Source organism: Peromyscus eremicus, chromosome 10 (genome assembly GCF_949786415.1).
Source record: "Peromyscus eremicus chromosome 10, PerEre_H2_v1, whole genome shotgun sequence".
NCBI lineage: Eukaryota > Metazoa > Chordata > Mammalia > Rodentia > Cricetidae > Peromyscus > Peromyscus eremicus.
Genome location: NC_081426.1, coordinates 93361432 through 93382338, shown reverse-complemented (window position 1 = coordinate 93382338; position 20907 = coordinate 93361432). Strand labels below are relative to the sequence as shown.

Here is a 20907-nt window from a genome sequence, read left to right as displayed (position 1 = left end):
ATCTGTTCTGAAGTATCCCCTCCTCCAGATACTGGTAACCAACATTCTGCTATTTATATTCAACTTTATAAGATTTGTATGTGCATGGGATCTTCGTGGCATTTGTCTTTCTATGCCTGGTCATTCCACTTTCCTAGATCCATGCCATGTTCACCTACACGTTTATATCACAGGATTTCTTTTTTGTATGTCTGTATCAGAGTCCATTGCAAATGTACAGCATGTTTTCTTTGTCCATTCATCACTCCAGCTCGAGCCCCTGCCTTGGCGTTGACCCTGCACTGTTCCTTCCTATGCTGGTCTGATTGCCTTTGCACACACGCACTGGTGGGATCTCTATCCAGTTTCACATCTTTGTGCTTGACTCTGTATCATTTTGGCTGACTTTTGTGTATCGTGTGCATAGGATCTAACTCTACTTTTCCACATGTAGATGCCCTGTTTCCCCAGCACTATTTGTTGAAAACACCGTCTTCCTGCTTGTGTGTTCCTGACAGCCTTGGCAACAATCAGTTGATAGTTAATTCATGGATTTATTTCTGAGCCTCTTACTCTGTCCCATTGGTTTATATACTTGTTTCATTATTATTATGCCTTAAGGATACTCACTGACACAGGTTAATTGTACAAATTAATGGGATTCAGTATGATATTCCAAGACAGACACTGTCCATTGTTACCTCCTTTGCTCTTCTTACGGTATCTGTTAACAGCACTTTGGAAAAGGTTTTTGAAAAAAACATACTGTTCTGATTACTATAGCCCAGTAATTGTTTTAAATCAGGGTGTGTGTGGCTGTTCTTGCTTAAGATTAATCTGGTTAAAGAGGGTATTTTGTGACTTCATGTGAATATTAGGATTTTTCATTATCAAGAATGTCATTGGCATATTTGTAAGTATTTTGAAGCCATCTGTGAAGCAACAATCACATTTTTGAAACTAAAGTTCTGTTAGGACTTTGTGTCTACTTCCCTTCTCAGCTGGGACTTCGTCTACTCTGAACCTGTGCAGGCCTTGTGTGTGTTGCCATAGTCTGTGTGAGAGCATATGTGTATCAGTATTTAAAGCATGTGCTACCATTTGTTCTATTGCCCTTGGCCATTCTGACTGTCATAGGATGAAATCGCAAGGCAGTTTTAATTTGCAGTTCCCCGGTGGCAGAGAAAGTTGAACCTTTTAATGTGTTTCTTAGCCTTTTGTGTTTCACTGTTTGAGAGCTCTCTGGTTCTACATTCAAATTTTAAATTGGGCTCTTTGTTTTATTGATGTTCAGTTTTTGTGTTTGTTTTTAGTTCTGTATATATTGTGAATACTAACCATTTGGCAGATGTGTAGCTGTTACTTTTTCCTACTCATGAGTGTTAGTTATGCTGCGGCACTCATGGCTGGCCGGCACCTGCGGTGGCCATGCTGACGGAGGAGGGTACTGGAGGAGAGTGCTGGATGTATTGGTGACCGGAAGAGTCACGAGCCATGGTTACCTTTCTAGAGCTTTATTGGGAGAGAAAGCAAGAGTGAGAGCGAGAGAGACCGTGCGGAGGGCGGGGGAGTGTTTGGAAAAGAAGAGAGCGCACAGAGGGCACACCCACTTTTTAGGCTGGGACACTGTTGCAGGCTGGTGATGTAATTAAGGACAGAATCCTTACATCCCAGACTCTTGCTTATTGTAAAAAAAAAAGCAGGTAGATGGGAATAGGAGCGTTGTTCCTCTCAAAAACTGCTTCCAGCTGACTTTTGGACATTGGTTGGCTCTGGGGGGAATGGAGAAGGGGAGTCTTCCGAGGTAGACAAGCGTTGTGGGATGCTGTCTGCCGTCCATTGCTCTGGAGACATGTATCCCTCTTGGCTGTGGCTGGAAACTTTCTGTCTGACAAGATGCTGGTGACACAGAAAAAAGCTTAGAGAGAAAAGAATCATTATTATTTTATGTTGGTAGATCCGGCCTGTCCGGATGGATTTTGAAACACGTTAAGCTTTATCAGAGACAGATTATTTTAAAGTACCTGTTTCCTTTACTAGTTCGGCATCCAGGAGACAGGTGATCAATTGTTAAAAGCATCTCACAGTAATAGATATTTATATTAAAGTCTTTTTGTAGCACCCAGACGCTTTTGGGTCTGGGGATGTAAATACTTTTAGCTATTATAGTTTCTTACTTGATGATCTCTGGACTCTGGTTCTGTGGTGGTCCTGTACCATTAGCTGAACAGTGAGTTAGAACAAGGAACTGGGAAGAGAAAAGCTTGTGGTGCATGAGAACTTATTTTTTTGGAATTAGGGACAAGGTAAAGATCAGGGCCCTGTCTGTATGCATGTGAGAAACACAGGCAGTAACTCTAAAGGTGCAATTAAATCAGGTGAGGTAGTAAGGCTGTCCTCTGTACCCGACAATAAAGGAGAGGTAGCATCCCAAAACTCCCAGGACTGAGTCAATGGCTCTGGTGTCCAGAAGGAAAGAATTGGATCACTTCCCTGCTGCGTTCTGGGTTCCCTGTCATGTCTGTAGCCAAGCCTAGGTCTGCTGGAGGTCTTAGCTTGATGTACCCATGCATCTTGGTGCCTGGGGGCAGTCAGCTGACTGGTTGTCTTTCTAGGAGGCACTTTTAATAAGGCTGTTGCTGGCTTGGCAGGGCATTCACTAGCCCATGGCCTTTTCCTCACTTAAAACAGGGACCCAACAGCTTTTGGGAGTCAGCGAGTGCCAGCACTTGGTAATTTTGTTTTCGGGCTTTGTTTGTTTGTTATCTCTTCCCTGGCACACCTTAAATGTCACAGATGACTCTCTTGCCTGTGGAGTCAGGAGCCTTGCTCTCCAGATGCTTAAGTTTTAGTCGGGGAGGTCAGTCTCAAAATATCTTTGCTTTCACCTGGACTGACCCTGACACTCACCTGTCCACACAGCTGACCTGGACTGTTCTGCCACAGGGATTCAGAGACAGTTCACACCTATTTGGTCAGGCTCTGGCCTCTGACCTGCTTTCTCTGTCTCTCCTTGGCTCTAAACTAATACAGTATGTAGATGGTATTTTACTCTGTAGCCTGTCCTTATGGGTTAGCCAAACTAACACCTCTGCTCTCCTAAATTTTTTACCCAGCCAAGGTTACAGGGTATCTCCATCTAAAGTTCAGCTGTCCACTCCCCAGGTCACTTATTTGGGTCTAACTATTACTCCAACCCACAAGGCTATTACTATAGACAAAAAGTGTCTAATCCAGTCTCTTACAGTCCCTTCTACTAAACAGGAGATTCTGTTTTTCCTAGGAATAGTTGGCTTTCTACAGTCTTGGGTTCCATCTTTTTCTCTCCTTGCTCACCCCTTATACGAGGCAGCTCAGGCCTTGCCACATGAGCCCCTCCTCCATCCTGTCACTAAACCTTTCCAGAAGCTCCAACAGGCTCTTCTTCAGGCCCCAGCACTTCATCTTCCAAACTTTACCCGTCCCTTCTCCCTCTATGTAGCAGAGAAAGAGGGATTTGCCCTGGGAACTCTAGGGCATCAGCGGGGACCCTCCTTTGCACCTGTAGCCTATCTGTCAAAGAAGTTAGACCTTACCAGTCAGGGCTGGGCACCTTGCATCTGTGCCTTAGCAGCTGTAGGGATCCTTATTCGGGAATCAAAGAAGCTAAGTTTTGGGTCATTTATCACTGTCTTCTCTCACCATAACCTGTCCCATCTCTTAGCTTATAAAGGCTTACAAACCTTACCTCCTTCCCAGGTTCTTTCTCTCCAGGTGGCATTACTAGAGGATGCTACACTTACTTTCCAGACTTGTCCACCTCTCAATATTTCAAGCCTCCTTCCTCAACCTAACACTGACTATTCTCCTTCTCATTCCTGCACTGAAACTTTAGAAGAGCTGCTACCTCACCCTTCACACATACAGGAGGGCACATTGCCTCAGGCTACTTATACCTGGTACACAGATGGCAGCTCCTTCTTATATGAAGGGACCCGTAAAGCAGGTTATGTCATAGTGTCAGATACTGAGACAGTAGAGGCACAGGCATTACCCACACACACCACTAACCAGCAGGCTGAGCTGATAGCTCTCACCCGTGCCTTCCAATTGGCACAGGGGCAATCTCTAAATGTTTACACAGACTCCATATATGCTTTTCATATCCTCCTTTCCCACGCTGCTATTTGGAGGGAGCATGGCCTTCTCACAGCAAAAGGGGGATCCATATCTAACTCAGGCCAAATAATGGCCATGCTGGAGGCTTCCCACCTCCCCAGGGCTATAGGAATTGTCCACTGCTGGTCTCATCAGACCGATAGCTCCATCATCTCTAGGGGAAACAACCGGGCTGACCAGGCAGCCAGGACAGCAGCCCTCCAGGGCCAAGTCTCACCTCATCCACCACAGGGAATCCATACAGTACAGCCTACACCCTCACAGGGAACTCCTGATACTAGGCAAATTCTTTCCTATCTACACCAGCTCTTTCATCCTAATAATCTTGCTCTGTCTCAATTCGTAAAAGCTCATCTGCAGCCCACCTCTGAGGACTTACAGTTCTTAAGAACTCTTACTGCCTCTTGTTAGATCTGCCAAAAAACAGATCCCAATATCAAGTACAGGAGTCAGCCTTTTCCCACCCACCAGGCTAGAGGTTCCCTTCCAGGGACTGACTGACAACTTGATTTTACCCATATGCCCATGGTCAGGAAAGTTAAATATCTCCTCGTGATGGTGGACTCATTTTTCAAATTGGGTGAAGGCATACCTGGTTTCTAATAAGCGGGCCCAGACAGTTGCAGACCTTCTTCTCTGAGAAATTATTCCTCGGTTTGGGGTTCCTGCTTCTCGTCAGTCTGACAATGGCCCAGAGTTCACCTCTCAGATTTCCAAGACACTAGCTAAGGCTCTTAACATTCCTTGGCATTTTCATATTCCATACCATCCTCAATCCTCAGGAAAGGTGGAGCATACCAACTGGTCTTTAAAAACTATTCTTACTAAGATGTCACAGGAACTTCACCTTGACTGGGTAAGATTATTGCCTCTAGCTCTTCTCGGGCTCAGGGCTCTTCCTAAAAAGCCTCTTTCAACTTCTCCATTTGAAGTAATGTATGGAAGGCCGGTTCTAACACCAGGTCTTCTATCCAACCCTCCAACCATTCCAGATAGCCTGTTAACCCCCCTTTTATGTCACCTAAGGTCTATCCTATGGAGCTTCGCAGACTGTTCATTACCTCAGCCATGTGATAATCATTGTCCACCTCCAATCCACATTGGGGGTCAGGTTCTTCTCTTTCCTCCAGGCCAGCACCCTTCACCCCTTTCCCCTAAATGGTGGGGACCCTTCAAGGCAATTCTTGTGACTCCTACAGCTGCTAAACTCGAGGGCTTTCCTCACTGGGTCCACCTGTCTCATCTGAAACCTTTTATCTCACCTCCATCCCAGAAAAATCTCTCTTCATATACAGTAAAACGAACAGGGCCTTGTTTTCTCAAGCTCCAGAGGACATCAGGATCCACTGCCTTGTCACTAATTCCAGAGGGATAAGGTATCACCCCTTCCTTTCCCAACTAGGGCCACACAGAGCTGGAGGCAAAAGGACCATCAGAAATATCCAGGTGGTAAGGGAAAATGTAATGTAACAGTCTATCATTGTTAAATACTCAACAACCGATCACCTGTGTTTCCTGAATGCTAAACTAATAAAGGAAACAGGTGCCTTAAATAAACTACCTCTAATAAGGCTTGTCTCAGGTAAAAATTAAGCAGAGTACTAAAACACCATAATAATCATTAATTTTCTCACAGGCACCTTTTAACATGTCTCCACCTGGACAGGCCAGATCTATCTCAGATAAATGTCCAAAAAATAAAATAATGATTCTTTTTTCTCTAAGCTTTTTCTGTGTCACCAGTATCTTATCAGACAAAAGGTTCCCAGCCACACCATGAAGGATGGACAGCTGCAGAACAAGGGATGACAGAACTCCATCCCAGGACTCCCACCATCATTCCAGGACTTTGGAAGCTACCCTCCTCATTTCCCCAAGAGCCACCCGACGCCCACCATTCAGCCGGAAGTAGTCTTTGAGAGAAACGACACCTCATACCCACTCATCCGCCATTTTTTCTTTTTTAAAAAAACAAGAGTCCAAGATGATATGGATTTACAACACGCCCCCACAATTGAGCATGGTTGTGCGTGCCTGGTGGAACCTAGTCATCTCTGCCTAGTCACTTGTGGGTCAAAACGTCTCGCATGACCAGGACCCTGCGGCTTTGCATGCAGCGCAACCATGTGATCTACGCGCATGTGTGGAATAGCCACATGGGCCTGTGTATGCAGGCGCGGCCCAGCCTTTATAAGCTGGCGCCATACTCCTGGCTCTATCTTTATTCACCTGTCTTTCCACAGGCCTGAGCACACCTGTCTCTCTCCTTTATCTTAACAAAAATCTTGTTAGTGGAGTCTGTCATGTTTCGTGACATTTCCTCACAGGGTAAGAGTGCCACCAAATAACCAACCATGAGATCCCGTTATTAATTGTTCTTAGAGTCTATGGGATCTGTGTCCTGTCAGAAAGTCTTTTCCTGAGCAAATGACTTCAAGCCTATTCCCTACCCTCTCTTCTCTGTGATTCAGGGTGCCTGACCTTACACTGAGGTCCTTGCCCCACTTAGAGCTCTGTTCTGTGCAGAGCGATACTGGTTCACTAAGTTTCTCAGGCCGACCTTGGATTCTTCCTCTAGGCAGAAAAAGCACTCTTGCTGCCCCTGCTTTGGCCTTCAGAGTTCCTGGGATAACAAGGCCACAGGGCCAGTCCAGATAGATGTCTGAGGAGTCCTCTCCTCAGCCCTCTGCCCTCATGTGTCTTCCAGGGTGACCCTAAGAATGACTCCTGGATCTTCACCCTGGCTGTGCTTCTGAGCAGCACCTTCGTCTACAACAGCATGAGCACCATCAACTACCAGGCCCTGGAGCAGCTGCAGTATCCTTGCAGGACCTGAACCGCCATGTTTCATTGAGTGCTCTGGAATGCATATGGAGGCACTGACCTGCCCTGTCACTGTGTGGCTTTTGGTGGGGCAGAGGAGACCTGGGGAAGAAAAGAGGGTTTGTTGTGGTTTATTTTTAATAAGAGAATCATGAGAATGTGTGTATGAATTCACTTTTCCTTAACCGAATGCCAGTTATGTCACAGAACTCACCGAGCTGATCAGGGCAAAGTCTTCCCCAAATCCTGATGGAATAAAGAACTCCACAGAGTTTGTGAGTTTCTTTCCAGACTTCATCTGGACTGTTCGGGATTTCATGCTGCAGCTGAAGTTAAATGGAGAAGACATCACAGAGGACCAGTACCTGGAGAATGCACTGAAGCTGATCCCAGGTACAGGGAATGCTGGGGTGGGGAGCTGGGAAGGGCTGGGATCTGCTGAGCTGCTCCCATCCTCTGTGGGGTCCTTTGGTATTTGCAGTGGGATGGAGATCTGCATGAACTCTGATAGGTCATTGGCTGATAATGCCTGGGAACTGGTGTTTAATTTCTGTTGAGAAAAGAAGAGCTTAGAGCACAGCAAAATTATTCAAAGCCAAGTTCTTTACAGTTGTACTTTAGCATATGGAGTATAACGTTTCTAAATGTCTCCAAGTCCAGACATTTGTATTGCCTGTTTTTGTGTCTGCCTTCCTTTAAGATATAGTTGGCAACATAATTATTACTCATAAATTTATTATACATAGCCCATCTCAGAATATATTTCACATTGTTCTACATTATTCTTCTCATGGAGAAACAAGGTTGTTTTTAATGCTGGATTGGTTATGTTGTCTGCAAAAAGCTGTGTTCTAAGTAAACTGACAGATGTGTCTTTTTAGTCTATGCCTTCTCAGTATCCATCATAATTCATCACAACAGTTTATTTTTATTCATTCATTATTATTTTTATTCATGCTACAGTGTCTATGTAGTGTCATGTCTACAATGGTCTATAAACTATTTGTATGGACATTATTATCCCAAGTGTGAAGCTGATGAAGCCTTGTGAGGAATGGCAGTTCTGATTTGTTCACTGCTTTCATTTTTCTGTTTTTACTTTATGAAAACATTAAGAACATAGTGGGTGGGAAAGCAGTCTATGAAATCAGTACTCACAGTCCTAAAGTTACATCTGAAAAGAAAAGTATCCAGCCCAGGACACCCCAAGACCAAGTTCTCAGCACAAAGGAAATTTATTTGTCCCAGAGAGACAAAGGGCAGGAATAAGAGACAAAGACAGGAGACAGAGGATGAGTGAGAAGGGGAAGGGAACCAGGGAGAGGAGACAAAGCACTGCCTCTGGATAGAGGGGAGACAGACATGGTCCACAGACAAATGGCGGTTTATAGTGGTAAAAGGGAAACCCTGTGTTAGGATGAGGTGTTTAATTTTAATTAGGCATGTTAATTAGGTGAGCCAAAAGGGGCTTTAGATTGTTGGACTTGAATGCTTTTTGATAGCTGGACCTTGGTATTCAGTCTCAGGAGGAGGAAATGGCCAAATAAGGGAATAGACCTTGGTGGCTAGCTTTAAGAGTGTAATCTGAGGTTCTTTAGCAAGGCAGAGGGAATGGGGGAAGGGCAGAGCCATGCTCACCACACTGGCAGAGTTCCTTCACTATGATCTTCTATTACTGCTTATTGTTAAACAAGATATCACAATTTAGCCCTTAGCTGGCCTGGTTTTCAATGCAAGATATTCAATGTATCCCTGCCCAGGCTAGCCTGGAATTCAGTTTCTCCTCCCTATGCCTCCCATGTACTGGGATTAAAGGTGTATGCTACCACCCAGCTCTCCTTTCCTTTCTGTAGGGCCTGGCCCCCCATTCTGGGTAGCTGTTGCCTTGCTTGCCGACCCTGACCAGATGTCCTCCCTATGCTGATTCCCTGCCAGTTTCCTTCTTCCTGAATGCTCACCAGAGGTTCTTTGTTTGTGTATCCTGTATTTGGTGTAAACAGCTTAGATGCAAGAATATAGAACATCAGTAGCGAACTTCTGCCCTCCAGGATTCTCCCACTGTGCTGTAAGCCTGTATTTAAGGCTTCCTCCCTCCTTCAATAAATGGCATTTGGCAATCAGCTGGGGTGAATGACCTGCTGTCTCTTGTCTCTATTTTTTAATCCATAGCCCCTTGCTCGGGCATGGTGAACGGGTGGTGGTAGCGTGGGTGCTACCATAACACCTTTCCTTTCCTTTTTTCTTTTCTTTTCTTTTTTTTTTCTTTCTTTTTTTGTACAATTTTGGTATATTTGTTTGCTTTTCTTTTTCTTTTTTTTTTCTTTTTGAGATCAAGGTCTCACAGACTTTGCTAGCCTGAAATGCTGTATATAGACGATGGTAGCTTCAAACTCATCAAAATCCTTTTCATAATTTTTGATATAAAGGTTAACAGCATTTTTATTGTTCTTCTTGAGCATTGTAACTGGATGTGGTAGAACACATGTAGGTACTAAGGCGGTTACTTCAGTGAAGCAGATGGTACATCTATCATCTCACATTGTTAATTTTCATGAAATGAACAGTCAAAATGGATTCAATAAAAATCCCTAATTCATGAGCTGGGGAGATGACTTGGTGCTTAAAGCACGTGTCACCCAAGTGTGAGGACTGGAGGTGTGATCTCCAGAACTTACATAAATGCGGGGTGGGTATGATAGTCTACTTCCAATCCAGTGCACAGGCTGAGGACACAGAATAGCGCTGGAGCATGCTGGCTAGCCAGACTGGCTGTACTGGAGAGTTCCAGTTTCACGTGAGAAACCCTGCTTCATTGAAAAGGTGGAGAGTGGCTGAAAAAGACTCCTAAAGACAACATCTGGCTTTCCCATGCAGACACATGCATGTGTCCTCTCACACACATATGCCCAGACACAGGCAAACATGCATACATACACCACACATATCCACATGAGAGAAAGGGAGAAAGTCCCCAATATGGCAGTTTCCTGAAGTACTGTCTGAATGTTGCACATCAGATCTTTAGACTCACGTATCCTCATATGTTCAGAGTCCCACCTTCCCAGCTGTGAAGAACACTTTTGTTTTTGATGAATGTATATTTGGAATTCACAAAAAATGAATTCTTTCAGTGTCAAAGTAATTTTCCTTCAGTAACCATGAATTCTTAGAATTGCTACTGTTGCTATTTCTAGTACTCTATTACCCTTTACTTGTAGCTACTCTTTTGAGCTCCACAGCTCCTTTGCTACAAAGAATGACTGGGCCAGAAATCACATTCAGCCTTTTGCTGTTCAGTCAACAGGACACCCAACTACAGTGGGCTTGATGCCATGTTCAGGTTGTGGATTCAGCCATATGCTCTTCCAGTGGAGTCAAGTGTCTCCTGAAATATTTCACCAGATTTCTACCAAGTACAAATGTGGTGATATTTTTATTGTGCTGAAATGTGATTTTATTTGTATGTTAATAAATAAAGTTTACCTGGAGATCAGAGGTCATTAGCGAGCCAGGAACAGAAGTCAGGTGGTGATAGTCCATGCCCTTAATCTGATCACATGGCAGGCAGAGTCTCTGTGTAGTCAGGGATACAGCCAAGTGTGGTGACATGAACCTTTAATCTCAGTACCAACCATAGAGACCAGGAGGTCTGTATAGACAGGCAGTGATGAGGAAGTCATGTGGCTAGGTTTAGAGCCAATGAGAATGCAGAATAGAAAGGCAATAAAAAGACAAGTCACACAGGGAGAAGCTTGTTCTCTGGGGAAGCAACACTGGTCAGGTGTTAAGATCAGGTGGTCTTGGCTCTTGGCTAGTGCTCTGATCTCTTTGGCTTTAACTCTATATTTGACTCTGTGTTTCCTATTTAATAAGACTGTTTAGAATTTCGTCTACATACAAATTTGCTATACTTTTGACATGTAGAGAAGTGTTGCATGCTTATGGTAAAGAGACCTGTGAGTGCAGAACCCTTCACACAGACAAGAGCCTCCATCATTTGCTCTCTGCTCTAAGACTATTCCCATTGCTTTCTGTTTCCTGTAGCTAAAGTTTTCCTGCCTGGCCCACAGTCAGGACAAATCTCTTTCACCTGCCAGTCCCACAGCCACTCAGACCCAACCAAGTAAACACAGAGACTTATATTGCTTACAAACTGTATGGCCATGGCAGGCTTCTTGCTAACTGTTCTTACAGCTTAAATTAATCCCTTTCCATTAATCTATACCTTGCCACATAGCTCGTGGCTTACCGGCATCTTCACATGCTGTTTGTCATGGTGGTGGCTGGTAGTGTCTCTCTGACTCAGCCTTCCACTTCCCAGCTTTATTCTCCTCCTTGTCCCGCCTACACTTCCTGCCTAGCCAATGGCCAATCAGTGTTTTATTTATTGACTAATTAGCAACACATTTGCCATACAGAACATCCCACAGCAGTTTCCCCTGACACTAGGCAACAATCCCAGAGTCCAAGCATCCAATTTGCCCAGGGAGTGCATTCGACATTTCTTTCCTAAACGGAAATGTTTTGTCTTTGACTGGCCAACGAATGACAAAGAACTGTTAGAAAAAAATTGAGACTATCTCAGAAGACCAACTGGAGCCTAAGTTCCAGGAACAAACGAAGGTCTTTGTTTCTTACATCTTCACATATGCAAAGATCAAGACCCTCAGAGAGGGAATTAAGGTCACTGGGAATTGTGAGTGGTTTTAAAACATACTTCTGTGTAGAGTAGTATATGTTGAACTTATTAGCATGTGTATGTTTTTTTAATTATCTATAATAATGATAATATGCTGGTGTCCGTTCTCTGAAAAATCTATATGATTTATAATTAATTGTAGATTACAAATCCTTCTTTAGGAATGCAGACTTCATCACTAGTATCTATTACTATAACATACCTATATAAAATTCACAACTGATAATAAAATCACTAGTGAAAAGGTAGTTAATCAACTATAAAATCAGTCTTTACAGCACTAAAGCTGATATATTCTATTTCATGGGGGATGTCTTGCATATTAATTATTCTCTAGAATGACAATGTGAAATGTAATTTGGAAATTTAAATAGTACCAACATAAATACTAGTGTTTAACTGTGCTAATACACACATTTAAGAAATAATGTGAAATATTTTCCTTGTTATACAATCTGTTTTCCTTTAAAGATTTAAATGGAAAATTGGATTTTTTATAGACAGATTAATTTATTAGTTGAAGACTGATATCAATTTTTAACACTGTGAAGTAGAAAAGCACAAAAACAAAGAAACAATACAAAAAAAGAAATTGCTGGCTTGCTGAAGGGTGTGTGTGTGTGTGTGTGTGTGTGTATGTATGAGTGTGCATGTGTAGGTGTAAGAGATTTAGAAATGTAATCTTAAAATCTTGGATTCCATTCACTTATAACTTCATATTTATCCTCTAAAACTTCTGGTTCATGAAGAACTGGGGACTCTGGTGACGACCTACGTGGATGCCATCAACAGCGGAGCTGTGCCTTGTCTGGATGATGCGGTGACAACTCTGGCCCAGCGTGAGAACTCAGCAGCTGTGCAGAAGGCAGCTGACCACCTCAGTGAGCAGATGGCCCAGCGCCTGAGGCTCCCCACAGACATGCTCCAGGAGCTGCTGGGTGTGCACACAGCCTGTGAGGAGGCAGCCATTGCTCTCTTCTTAGTCGGGAATAAGTCAAGTTTTCTGATTTTTGACTTATTTCAAGTCTTACATCACAATACTCTTCTCATGAGAAATAGTCAAACTGACTTCCTACCGGGTTCTTTGAAAGTTCCTCTGTTCTTCCCATTTGGTCACATCTCTGTACATTTTCCTTGCAGGAATCCATAGCAAAGAAGGGGATTTGTGCAGAAGAATGAAGAGACCCCTGTGAAATACTGCTGGAGAGCTGAATCAGCTTTAGAGGTTCTAACAGAAAGTATTTCAGCCTCCATGTTTTCCATGCCTAGAGGTCACTCGAGAGAAGACTGAGCATAACTATTGGTGGGTATCCATGAAAGGGGTGAAAGTGAGGAGCAAGGAGCACAGGACAGGGGTGAGGGTGAGGAGCAGGGAGCACAGGACAGGGGTGAGGGTGAGGAGCAGGGAGCACAGGACAGGGCTGAGGGTGAGGAGTAGGGAATATGGGACAGGGGTGAGGGTGAGGAGCAGGGAATATGGGACAGGGGTGAGGGTGAGGAGCAGGGAGCTCTGAGGAGAGCATGAGGAGGAGTCTCACCAGTGTGAACATGCTGCACCACTTGAAAGGAATAATGAACCCTGAGGAAGTCAAGGCACCTTAGCTCCTCTTCAGTGTTGGAGATCAAAATTAGAGCCTTGCAATGCTGTCCAAACATCACACTCCAGATCAATCTTTCATGTGTGTGCAGGTGTCTAGTTGTCTTGAGTGAAAGTCTGACTGTGCAGAGTCAGACAATGCTTAGAACAGGGCAGCAGGGGTCAGAGTGCATAAGATGGCACAGAAGGTCATGTGGAGATGGTATTTATCCCGGGCAATAGGAAGTGGTTAAGATTTCTGAGCAGGTGGTATGATTCTTTTTTTTTTTTTTTTTTGTTTTTTTTTTGTTACTGTGTCTCTTGCAGAGAAAGACTTGGAGACAGCCAAAACAGTGATTAACATTTCTGCCTGGCCCTGGCAGCAGGCCTGTCTACATGCAGTCTGATTACAGAAAGACTTTAAAACAGTGCCACGAAAGGCTATCTTGAAAGGCAACAAGAAAGGGCGGGCAGGTCTGGGGATCTGACCTATAGGGTTCTCCCTGCACACTGAATGCACTTACAGCCTTGCAGGATTGCTGCCAAAGCCGGCCCCTGAAAAGGCATTTCCTGGAATGTAACTCTGGTGGAAACTGAAAGCAGCTGAGCCTCTTCTGTACCTGGGGCATTTCTAGGAAATCAGCTGTTTCTTGTATTAGCAAAACAGGAAAGTGGTTTCTTTTCAGCTCTAAAGAGGTTTGCAACTACAAAATTAAAGTACAAAGGCAATTAAACCCCTTAGCCCTGTGGTAGTTTTCTTGTTTAAAAATTCTGTCTCTCTGTATGTCTGTCTGTCTTCTCTCATGATGTGTGTGTACATATTTGTATGAGTACTTGTTTATGTGTGTAAGGGAAGGTCCACATGTGCCACATTGCTGTGGAGGTCTGTGCTCCCCATGTTGTTTGTTATAAGTTGTGCTAGCTGGCCCACAGGTTTCTGGGTATTTTTCTGTGTCTGCCACTTGCCTTGCCACACTAGCACTCAGATTGCATATGCATACTACAGCATGTGCTTTCACATGGATTCTGGGGATTCAAACTCAGGCACTCACGCTTGAATGGCAAGGGCTTTACAAACCAAACCATGTTTCCACACCCCAGCGTACATTTGTGGAACGTATTTAGAAACCACATTTTCCCAAGGGCATATATATCTATGTTTCACAGTCTAGAACAGCTTCTTTTCATGGACTGTGGTTTTGGCTGGGAACTTCACCAAAGCCCCACAATGGTCAACGTGTCCCTTAACGTCTGCTGTCTCCACTACCCTCCATGGTGCATGTCTCCACAGGGCTTCCAAAAACAGGGGAGCTGTGTTATTTTCAACTGTCCATGTTTTCCTATAACCTCCCTATCACTGTCATAGAACAGTCACTGGGAAAACACAGTAAAAAGGCAAAATTAGAAGCTCGTTATTTTAAGACACAACCTGAAAATTCTTGATAAAAAAGGTTGTACTAGTGTTTATAAAATCTCCTGACATACCTTAGGAGCAGGGTGGGGGCATAAATAAGAATATAAAAACTAGAAGAGACCTAAACAATGGAAGAAGAGAAACAGAGGAAGAAGAACCAGGCCCTAAAATATTCTGTGAACAAGGGAATTGGGACACTCAGGACGCCAGGAATAAGATGGAGCAAAAGGTTGAGTGTACTCTCAGGACATTTATGCTGAGGATGTTCTGTCTTCACTGTTTGTTGTGTTTGGTTTCCTATAGATGAGGGGTACTGGGGAAATACACAAGGGCTAGATGCCTACAGATGAGGGATGCTGGGGGAATATACAGAGGTAATGATCTAGACGCCAAAATGAGGCCTGTGCTCTGACTTGTTAGCAATGTGGTATAGCTAGAGTTTTCCTGCCTGACCCAAAGTCAGGACAAATCTCTCTCACCCGCCAGTCCTGCAGCCGCTCAGACCAAGTAAACACAGAGACTTATATTGGTTACAAAGTGTATGGCCATGGCAGGCTTCTTGCTCACTGTTCTTACAGCTTAAATTAATCCATTTCCATTAATCTATACCTTGCCAAGTAGCTCGTGGCTTACCGGCATCTTCACATGCTGTTTCTCATGGTGGTGGCTGGCAGTGTCTCTCTGACTCAGCCTTCCACTTCCCAGCTTTATTCTCCTCCTTGTCCCGCCTATACTTCCTGCCTAGCCACTGGCCAATCAGTGATTTATTTACTGACCAATCAGCAACACACTTGACATACAGACCATCCCACAGCAATGTGGAGTAAAACCTTACAACTGATCATGGCTGCCACCCCACCTTGCAGGTAAACCACCTCTGTGCTTCTGAGTCTGCAATCATTTTCTAAATCTCTTTTATCATCTTCTCTACAGGCTCATAAATAGAAAACTCACTCTGTGAGGGGAACTGAGATTACATCGTGAAGCTCATCAGGCTCATTGAAATTTGCAGCACTTTCTTTTTATTTTAAAAAATACTTTTACTGAAAAAAATTTTCCATACAACATATTCTGATCAAACTTTCCTGTTCCCCAATTCCTCCCAGCTCCTGCCCATCTCCCCACCCACAAACCCATGACTTTTCTTCCTCTCTGTTTTTAGAAAACAAACAAAAGCAAGCAAATGAACAAAACCATAATAAGCACACACTCCCTTTAAAACATAAAATCAGAAACCATAATAAACAAAAAGTCCAGTCAGCTAAAAAAGGCTCACACAAAGCAATATCAGACAAAAAGCACAAAGACGCCATTGCATTTGTTTGTGTTGACCATCCACTTCTGAGCATGGGGCCTACCCCTAAGTGTGGTTTGTATCCACTGGAGAAAACTGATTTTTCATTTGCAAGTGGGTGTCAATTGCAGATAGCTTCTTGGTGGAGGTGGCGACCAGTGTCCACTGCCCCCTCTCAGTACTGTGACCCTGTCTGGCTTGAACCTGTGCAGGCCTTGTTAGTTCTGCCATGGTCTCTGTGAGTTTTTATGTGTCACTCCTGCTGTTTCTGGAGGATACTGAGTCCTTGGAGTCATCCATCATTTCTGGGTCTTGCACTTTTCCTGCTTCTTCTTCCACATAGCTCCCTGAACCCTGAGGGGATGGGTTTGATGAAGATGCCCATTTAGTACTGAGGGTGCCAAAGTCTCTCACTCTGCACATTGTTCAGTTGTGGGACTCTGTGTCAGTTTCCATCTACTGTAAGAGAAAGCTTCTCCTATATGGACTGAACAAAGCCCTGAACTATGGGTATTGCAGTATGTCATAAGGAACCATCTTATTGCTACGTTCGTTTGGCAGAGCGGTAGTATTTGGTTTTCCATAAATGCTGTGATAAAATTAGTATCTTCTATCATGAGCTAAAACCGAAGCTTGATTCTAAGGACACATGACTTCCAATATAGTCCTACACATAGGGCAGTCTAGATGTCCAGTGCTAAGATGGCACTGGTGATAAACATAATGGAAATGTGGCACTGTAATAATCCATGAGAGGAAGATACAGACCACCACACTAATTTAGACAATTAAGCTTATAAAAGTCCTTTAGTTTTGGCCATTGACCAAGAATTTGCTCATGCCTCAAAGTCTCCTGGTGCAGAAAGTCAGAGGTACAGCATTTTAAAGGCAAAACCTACAATTTCATTGATGTTGGAATGAGAGGGAAAATAAGTTTGCATCATTTGTTTTGACAGAACATGGATATTTTAGATACAACATGACAATAAATTTTGACTTATACCTTCCTCTGTTATTTTAGTTTAAGTTCATGTATCACTAATTATTTTGGTTAATACAGTTGGGCCACGATGGTCATGGGAATCCCAAATGTGTTGCCAAGGGAGATATCACTGTTGTGGGGTAGAGGACTAAGAAGAGTCTGAGGAGACCAAAATGGAGTCAGAATAGGATGGCTTTGCCTTAGTCACTTTAGTAAATGTATGTGATAGAACTTTATTGAGTGTAAAGAAAATTGAATTTATAGGAAAATGGATGGAACTAGAAAATATTATGTTGAATGAGATAATCCAGGGCTGGGAAAAAAATTTTCACTCACAAATGTTGGTCCTACCTTGAAATTTTTAGATTTCTGTGTTTACTTTGGACTCCTGTAGAGGCCAGGAAGTGTGAAAAGGACCATTGCTAGGGAGGGCACTAAAATGTGTGTTATATGAAAATATAGAGGGAACACTGGCATAAGAAGGTTTATTTGAGGGTAACAGAGGAGAAAGGAGATGAGGGGGTGAAAAGAAGTTCATCTGAAACTGGATCTGTGTGAAAAAGCCATGTGGAAATCTACAATTTTGTAACCCAATTAAACAAAAATAATTTAAAAACTGAGTTTGAATGTGGTGACCTGTATGAGTGGATAATGCTGCTTCTAGAGTCATGGGTTCTCAAACAAAAATTCTCATACCTTCTTAGGAATTGTTGACCCAGGAAGCTCCAGATGCCACAGAACTGTAAGGCAGGTGTCCCAGATCCACTTGTGTTTAGAGAAAGGCCAGGTTAGGTCTAGGGGGTGAAGAGAATCACCCAGAAAGTTGATCACATAGTTACCAAATCCTTGGAGTTGGGGATATAACTCTGGCATACCTGGGGCAGGCCTGGAGCCCTGGGTTAGGTACCAGCACTGCTACACAATAGAATTAAAAACTACCTAGAAGTAGACAACAAACGCACAGAAGGAAGAACATGGTGACCTTTGGAAAGGGCGGCCATGATGGAGCTTGAGGGAAGCCCTGTGGTCCTCTGTCTTTCCTGTGTGTCTCACTGCTGCTCGCTCCCCTCCCCCTCCTCTCCCCCACCTCTGTCCTTCTCCATTCCTCCTCTTCTCTTTCTGCTCTTTTGTTTTCAAGGTAGAGGGCAGAAGCAGTTTCACTTTGTAGCCCAGGCTGGCCAGCAACCTCTATGTAGCACAGGCTGTCCTTCAACTTGCAAACCTTGGGCCTCAGGCTGAGTCTTGAGATTATAGGTGTGTGCTCCTATTCCTCCTTCTGAAGTACTCGAAATGTTCTATAAAAAATCTCAGTTTCACTAATACAAATATGTCACATTGTGAATGTACATCAAGCTGTCTAGTCAGATTTTCTATAATGTTGTATGTATGTGCATGTGTGGCTGTATATGGGTGTGCATCCCTGTGGAGGTCAACAATAGTGTTATCCTCACTCTCACCCTGAACCTGAGGAATGAACCAGGGATTCATCCAGAATAACTGGTCAGCAAGTGCCAGGGATGCCCCTGGCTCCCCCTCCCACTACCAGGCTTTTCACCTGGTGCTGGGGATCTGAACTCAGGTCCTCATGCTTACAGAGTCGGGCCACTGCCCAGCCTGCACTTTCTCTGTGTGTATTTTATAGTTTAATAAAATTAACTCTATAAAACAAACTTTCATAATTTTTATTCCTTGAGAATTTTGAGAACTTCATACACAGGATGTTTTTTAATCATACTCAGCCTCACTCACCCTCCACTGCTACCTTACAACAGAATTCACCCTGAAGTCCCCCTCCTGACAACATTTTCCTCCCTCCCTTCCCCTCCCTCCCTCTCCCTCCACATCCCTCTCCCTCCCCTTTTTCAATGACCACGAGTCCAGTCAGTGCTGCCCATGTACACATGGAGTAGAATCATCCCCTGGAAAGTCAGCACACCGAGGACCACACTCCTGAAGAAAACTGACTTTCCCCCTCCTGGCAGTCATCAACTGTCCAGAGCTCCTCAGCTGGAGGGGGGGGGGCTCCTGTGACCCTCCCCCATTCATGCTGGAGTGTTACAGAGACTATTAGAGGATGAAACTGACTTGTTTTCACATTGACCTTTGTGGTCTAGGAAGTGTCCTGTACTGCACACACTGCACCATCTGACTGCAGGTTCACAGTCTACACTTAGTCCCCCCCTCCTCTTCCTGTTCTTTAGGGATAGAGTTTGATATTTAGCTCAGGCACCAAAACCCCAAATCCTCCTGTCCAACCTCTCGGTTATAGGGATTACAATCGTGAACAGTGAATTATTTCTCAATTGGTCTCTTGAGATATAAAATGAAACTATAAATCAATTTATATTGACAATCTGGGCGCTTAACAAGCCATATCCTGGGCTGTCCCGACCCCGTGTTTGTCCCTTTCTGTGGTAAGCATATATTTGCCTCCTGCTTCCCCACCCCCACCCACCCCCGTCTGCTAAACACGCCCCGTTCCCCCCCCCCCGCCCCCGCCCCCACCCGCAGCTGTTACTTTCTTTTTGTTTCTTCTGGGATTCTGGATGCTGATTTCTCACCCTCCTGCACTAGTGTGGGCCCGACCCTTGGCGCAGTGAAGATTGCCCAGTTCTTTGAAGCTTGCCCTGAGCTAGGGCGCCCAATCCCAGGGACCCACAGGGCCCCTCACCCGCGCGCCCTCTGCTCCCACCCCATGCTGTCCCGGCAGGCTACTTCCTGTCCTCTCTTTGGGAGCCACCCAGGTCGCGGCCCCTGAAGGAGGACAGCAAAGGTGGCCAGGAAGCAGAGGCTCCAGTTGCAGCTCTCCTCCCATCCTGTGCACAAGGAGACTGGGCCCCTGCTTCTGACCCTGGTGAGTGTGGGCAGACAGGGCTGGGAAATCCTTTGCAGCTTCATTTGCAAGTGTGAAATGCAGACTACTGGCCATGTCATCTGTCTGCAGAGGGTATGGTGTCCACAGCGGTGCGTTGAGGATGTACAACCTCTGAACTCCAGATGTATGAAGGTAAATAAAGTTGATGCTGAGTGTTGTAAAGTTTTGTCAAGCAGTGAATTTACCACAAGTGCAAAAGGAATTTGTTAACACTGTTATTTTTAGGCACTGGAACAATTTATTCTTTTTCTTTATCTCACAATTTAAAATTTGTTCAAAAATCTCTAGTTTGCTATACAGATAGTCTCCAGCTTCCTACAACTCTTACTCAGATAGTGTGGAAAAAGTTTGAACAGACAGAAAAATTAAAGGCCAAAATAACTAGATTGCCTTTCAGTGACTGTGTATCTGTAATGCTATCTTCTTTTTTTCTTGTGTAATACCAGAAATGTAATCGCTAGTCTAGTTTTAGAAACACAGAAAGTTTAATAGTAACGCATATTTATTGAGCACCATGTGTCCAGGCCTGGGCATTTGCACAGAAGAGCCTTTCCTATGGTGTTAATATGGGCCTCTCCAACAGTGCATTCTCTTCAATCAACCTGTGTTAAAATGCATACACATGCAGAATCTTTTCTGCACATAACTGTGTCTAAGGATCTGTGAAGCGTTTGGAAGGATGAGAGGAAAATAAAATACAAACTAGAATGGAGAATTGTGAGAAAGAACATTGGAATTGACATAAATACATTTAGGGTCCCTCAAAGCTGAATTGAGTTACATTTTAAGTGATTTATTCAATTTTATTTACTGTGTATGAGTGTTTTGCTTGCTTGTATGTAAGTGCACTTTTTGCATACCTGGTGCCCCTGGAGGCCAGAGAGGGCACTGGATCCCCTGGAACTGGAGTGGCAGACAGTTGGAAGTCCCCATGTGGAAGCTGGGAATGCAACCCAGCTCTTCTGCAGGAGCAGGACCTAAGTTGCATTCTTGAGACCATAACAAGAGGGGGCTTGTCAGTCTCACAGCTCAGGAACAAGAAGGGGAAACACAGTGGCTTTTCAGAGAAGCTTCTCCTGCCTTTGCCTTTGAGGGACCATCTCTTGT

General features: G+C 44.1%; 2 protein-coding genes across 2 annotated transcripts in view; both read left to right on the top strand.

The window, feature by feature from the left end:
- Window positions 1-13954, top strand: part of LOC131920499 (guanylate-binding protein 6-like) — a 77193-nt gene extending 63239 nt beyond the window's left edge. The window contains exons 15-19 of the mRNA XM_059274873.1: window positions 6845-6954; window positions 7157-7353; window positions 12409-12597; window positions 12800-12962; window positions 13563-13954. Of these exons, the coding sequence (XP_059130856.1) occupies window positions 6845-6954; window positions 7157-7353; window positions 12409-12597; window positions 12800-12852 (549 nt within the window). The 3' untranslated portion in view covers window positions 12853-12962; window positions 13563-13954. The remainder of the gene's footprint in view (window positions 1-6844; window positions 6955-7156; window positions 7354-12408; window positions 12598-12799; window positions 12963-13562) is intronic.
- A 5516-nt stretch (window positions 13955-19470) lies between these two features.
- LOC131920498 (ATP-binding cassette sub-family G member 3-like) overlaps window positions 19471-20907 on the top strand; it is a 68792-nt gene continuing 67355 nt past the window's right edge. The window contains exon 1 of the mRNA XM_059274872.1: window positions 19471-19779. The gene's annotated coding sequence lies outside the window, so the exon portion shown is untranslated. The remainder of the gene's footprint in view (window positions 19780-20907) is intronic.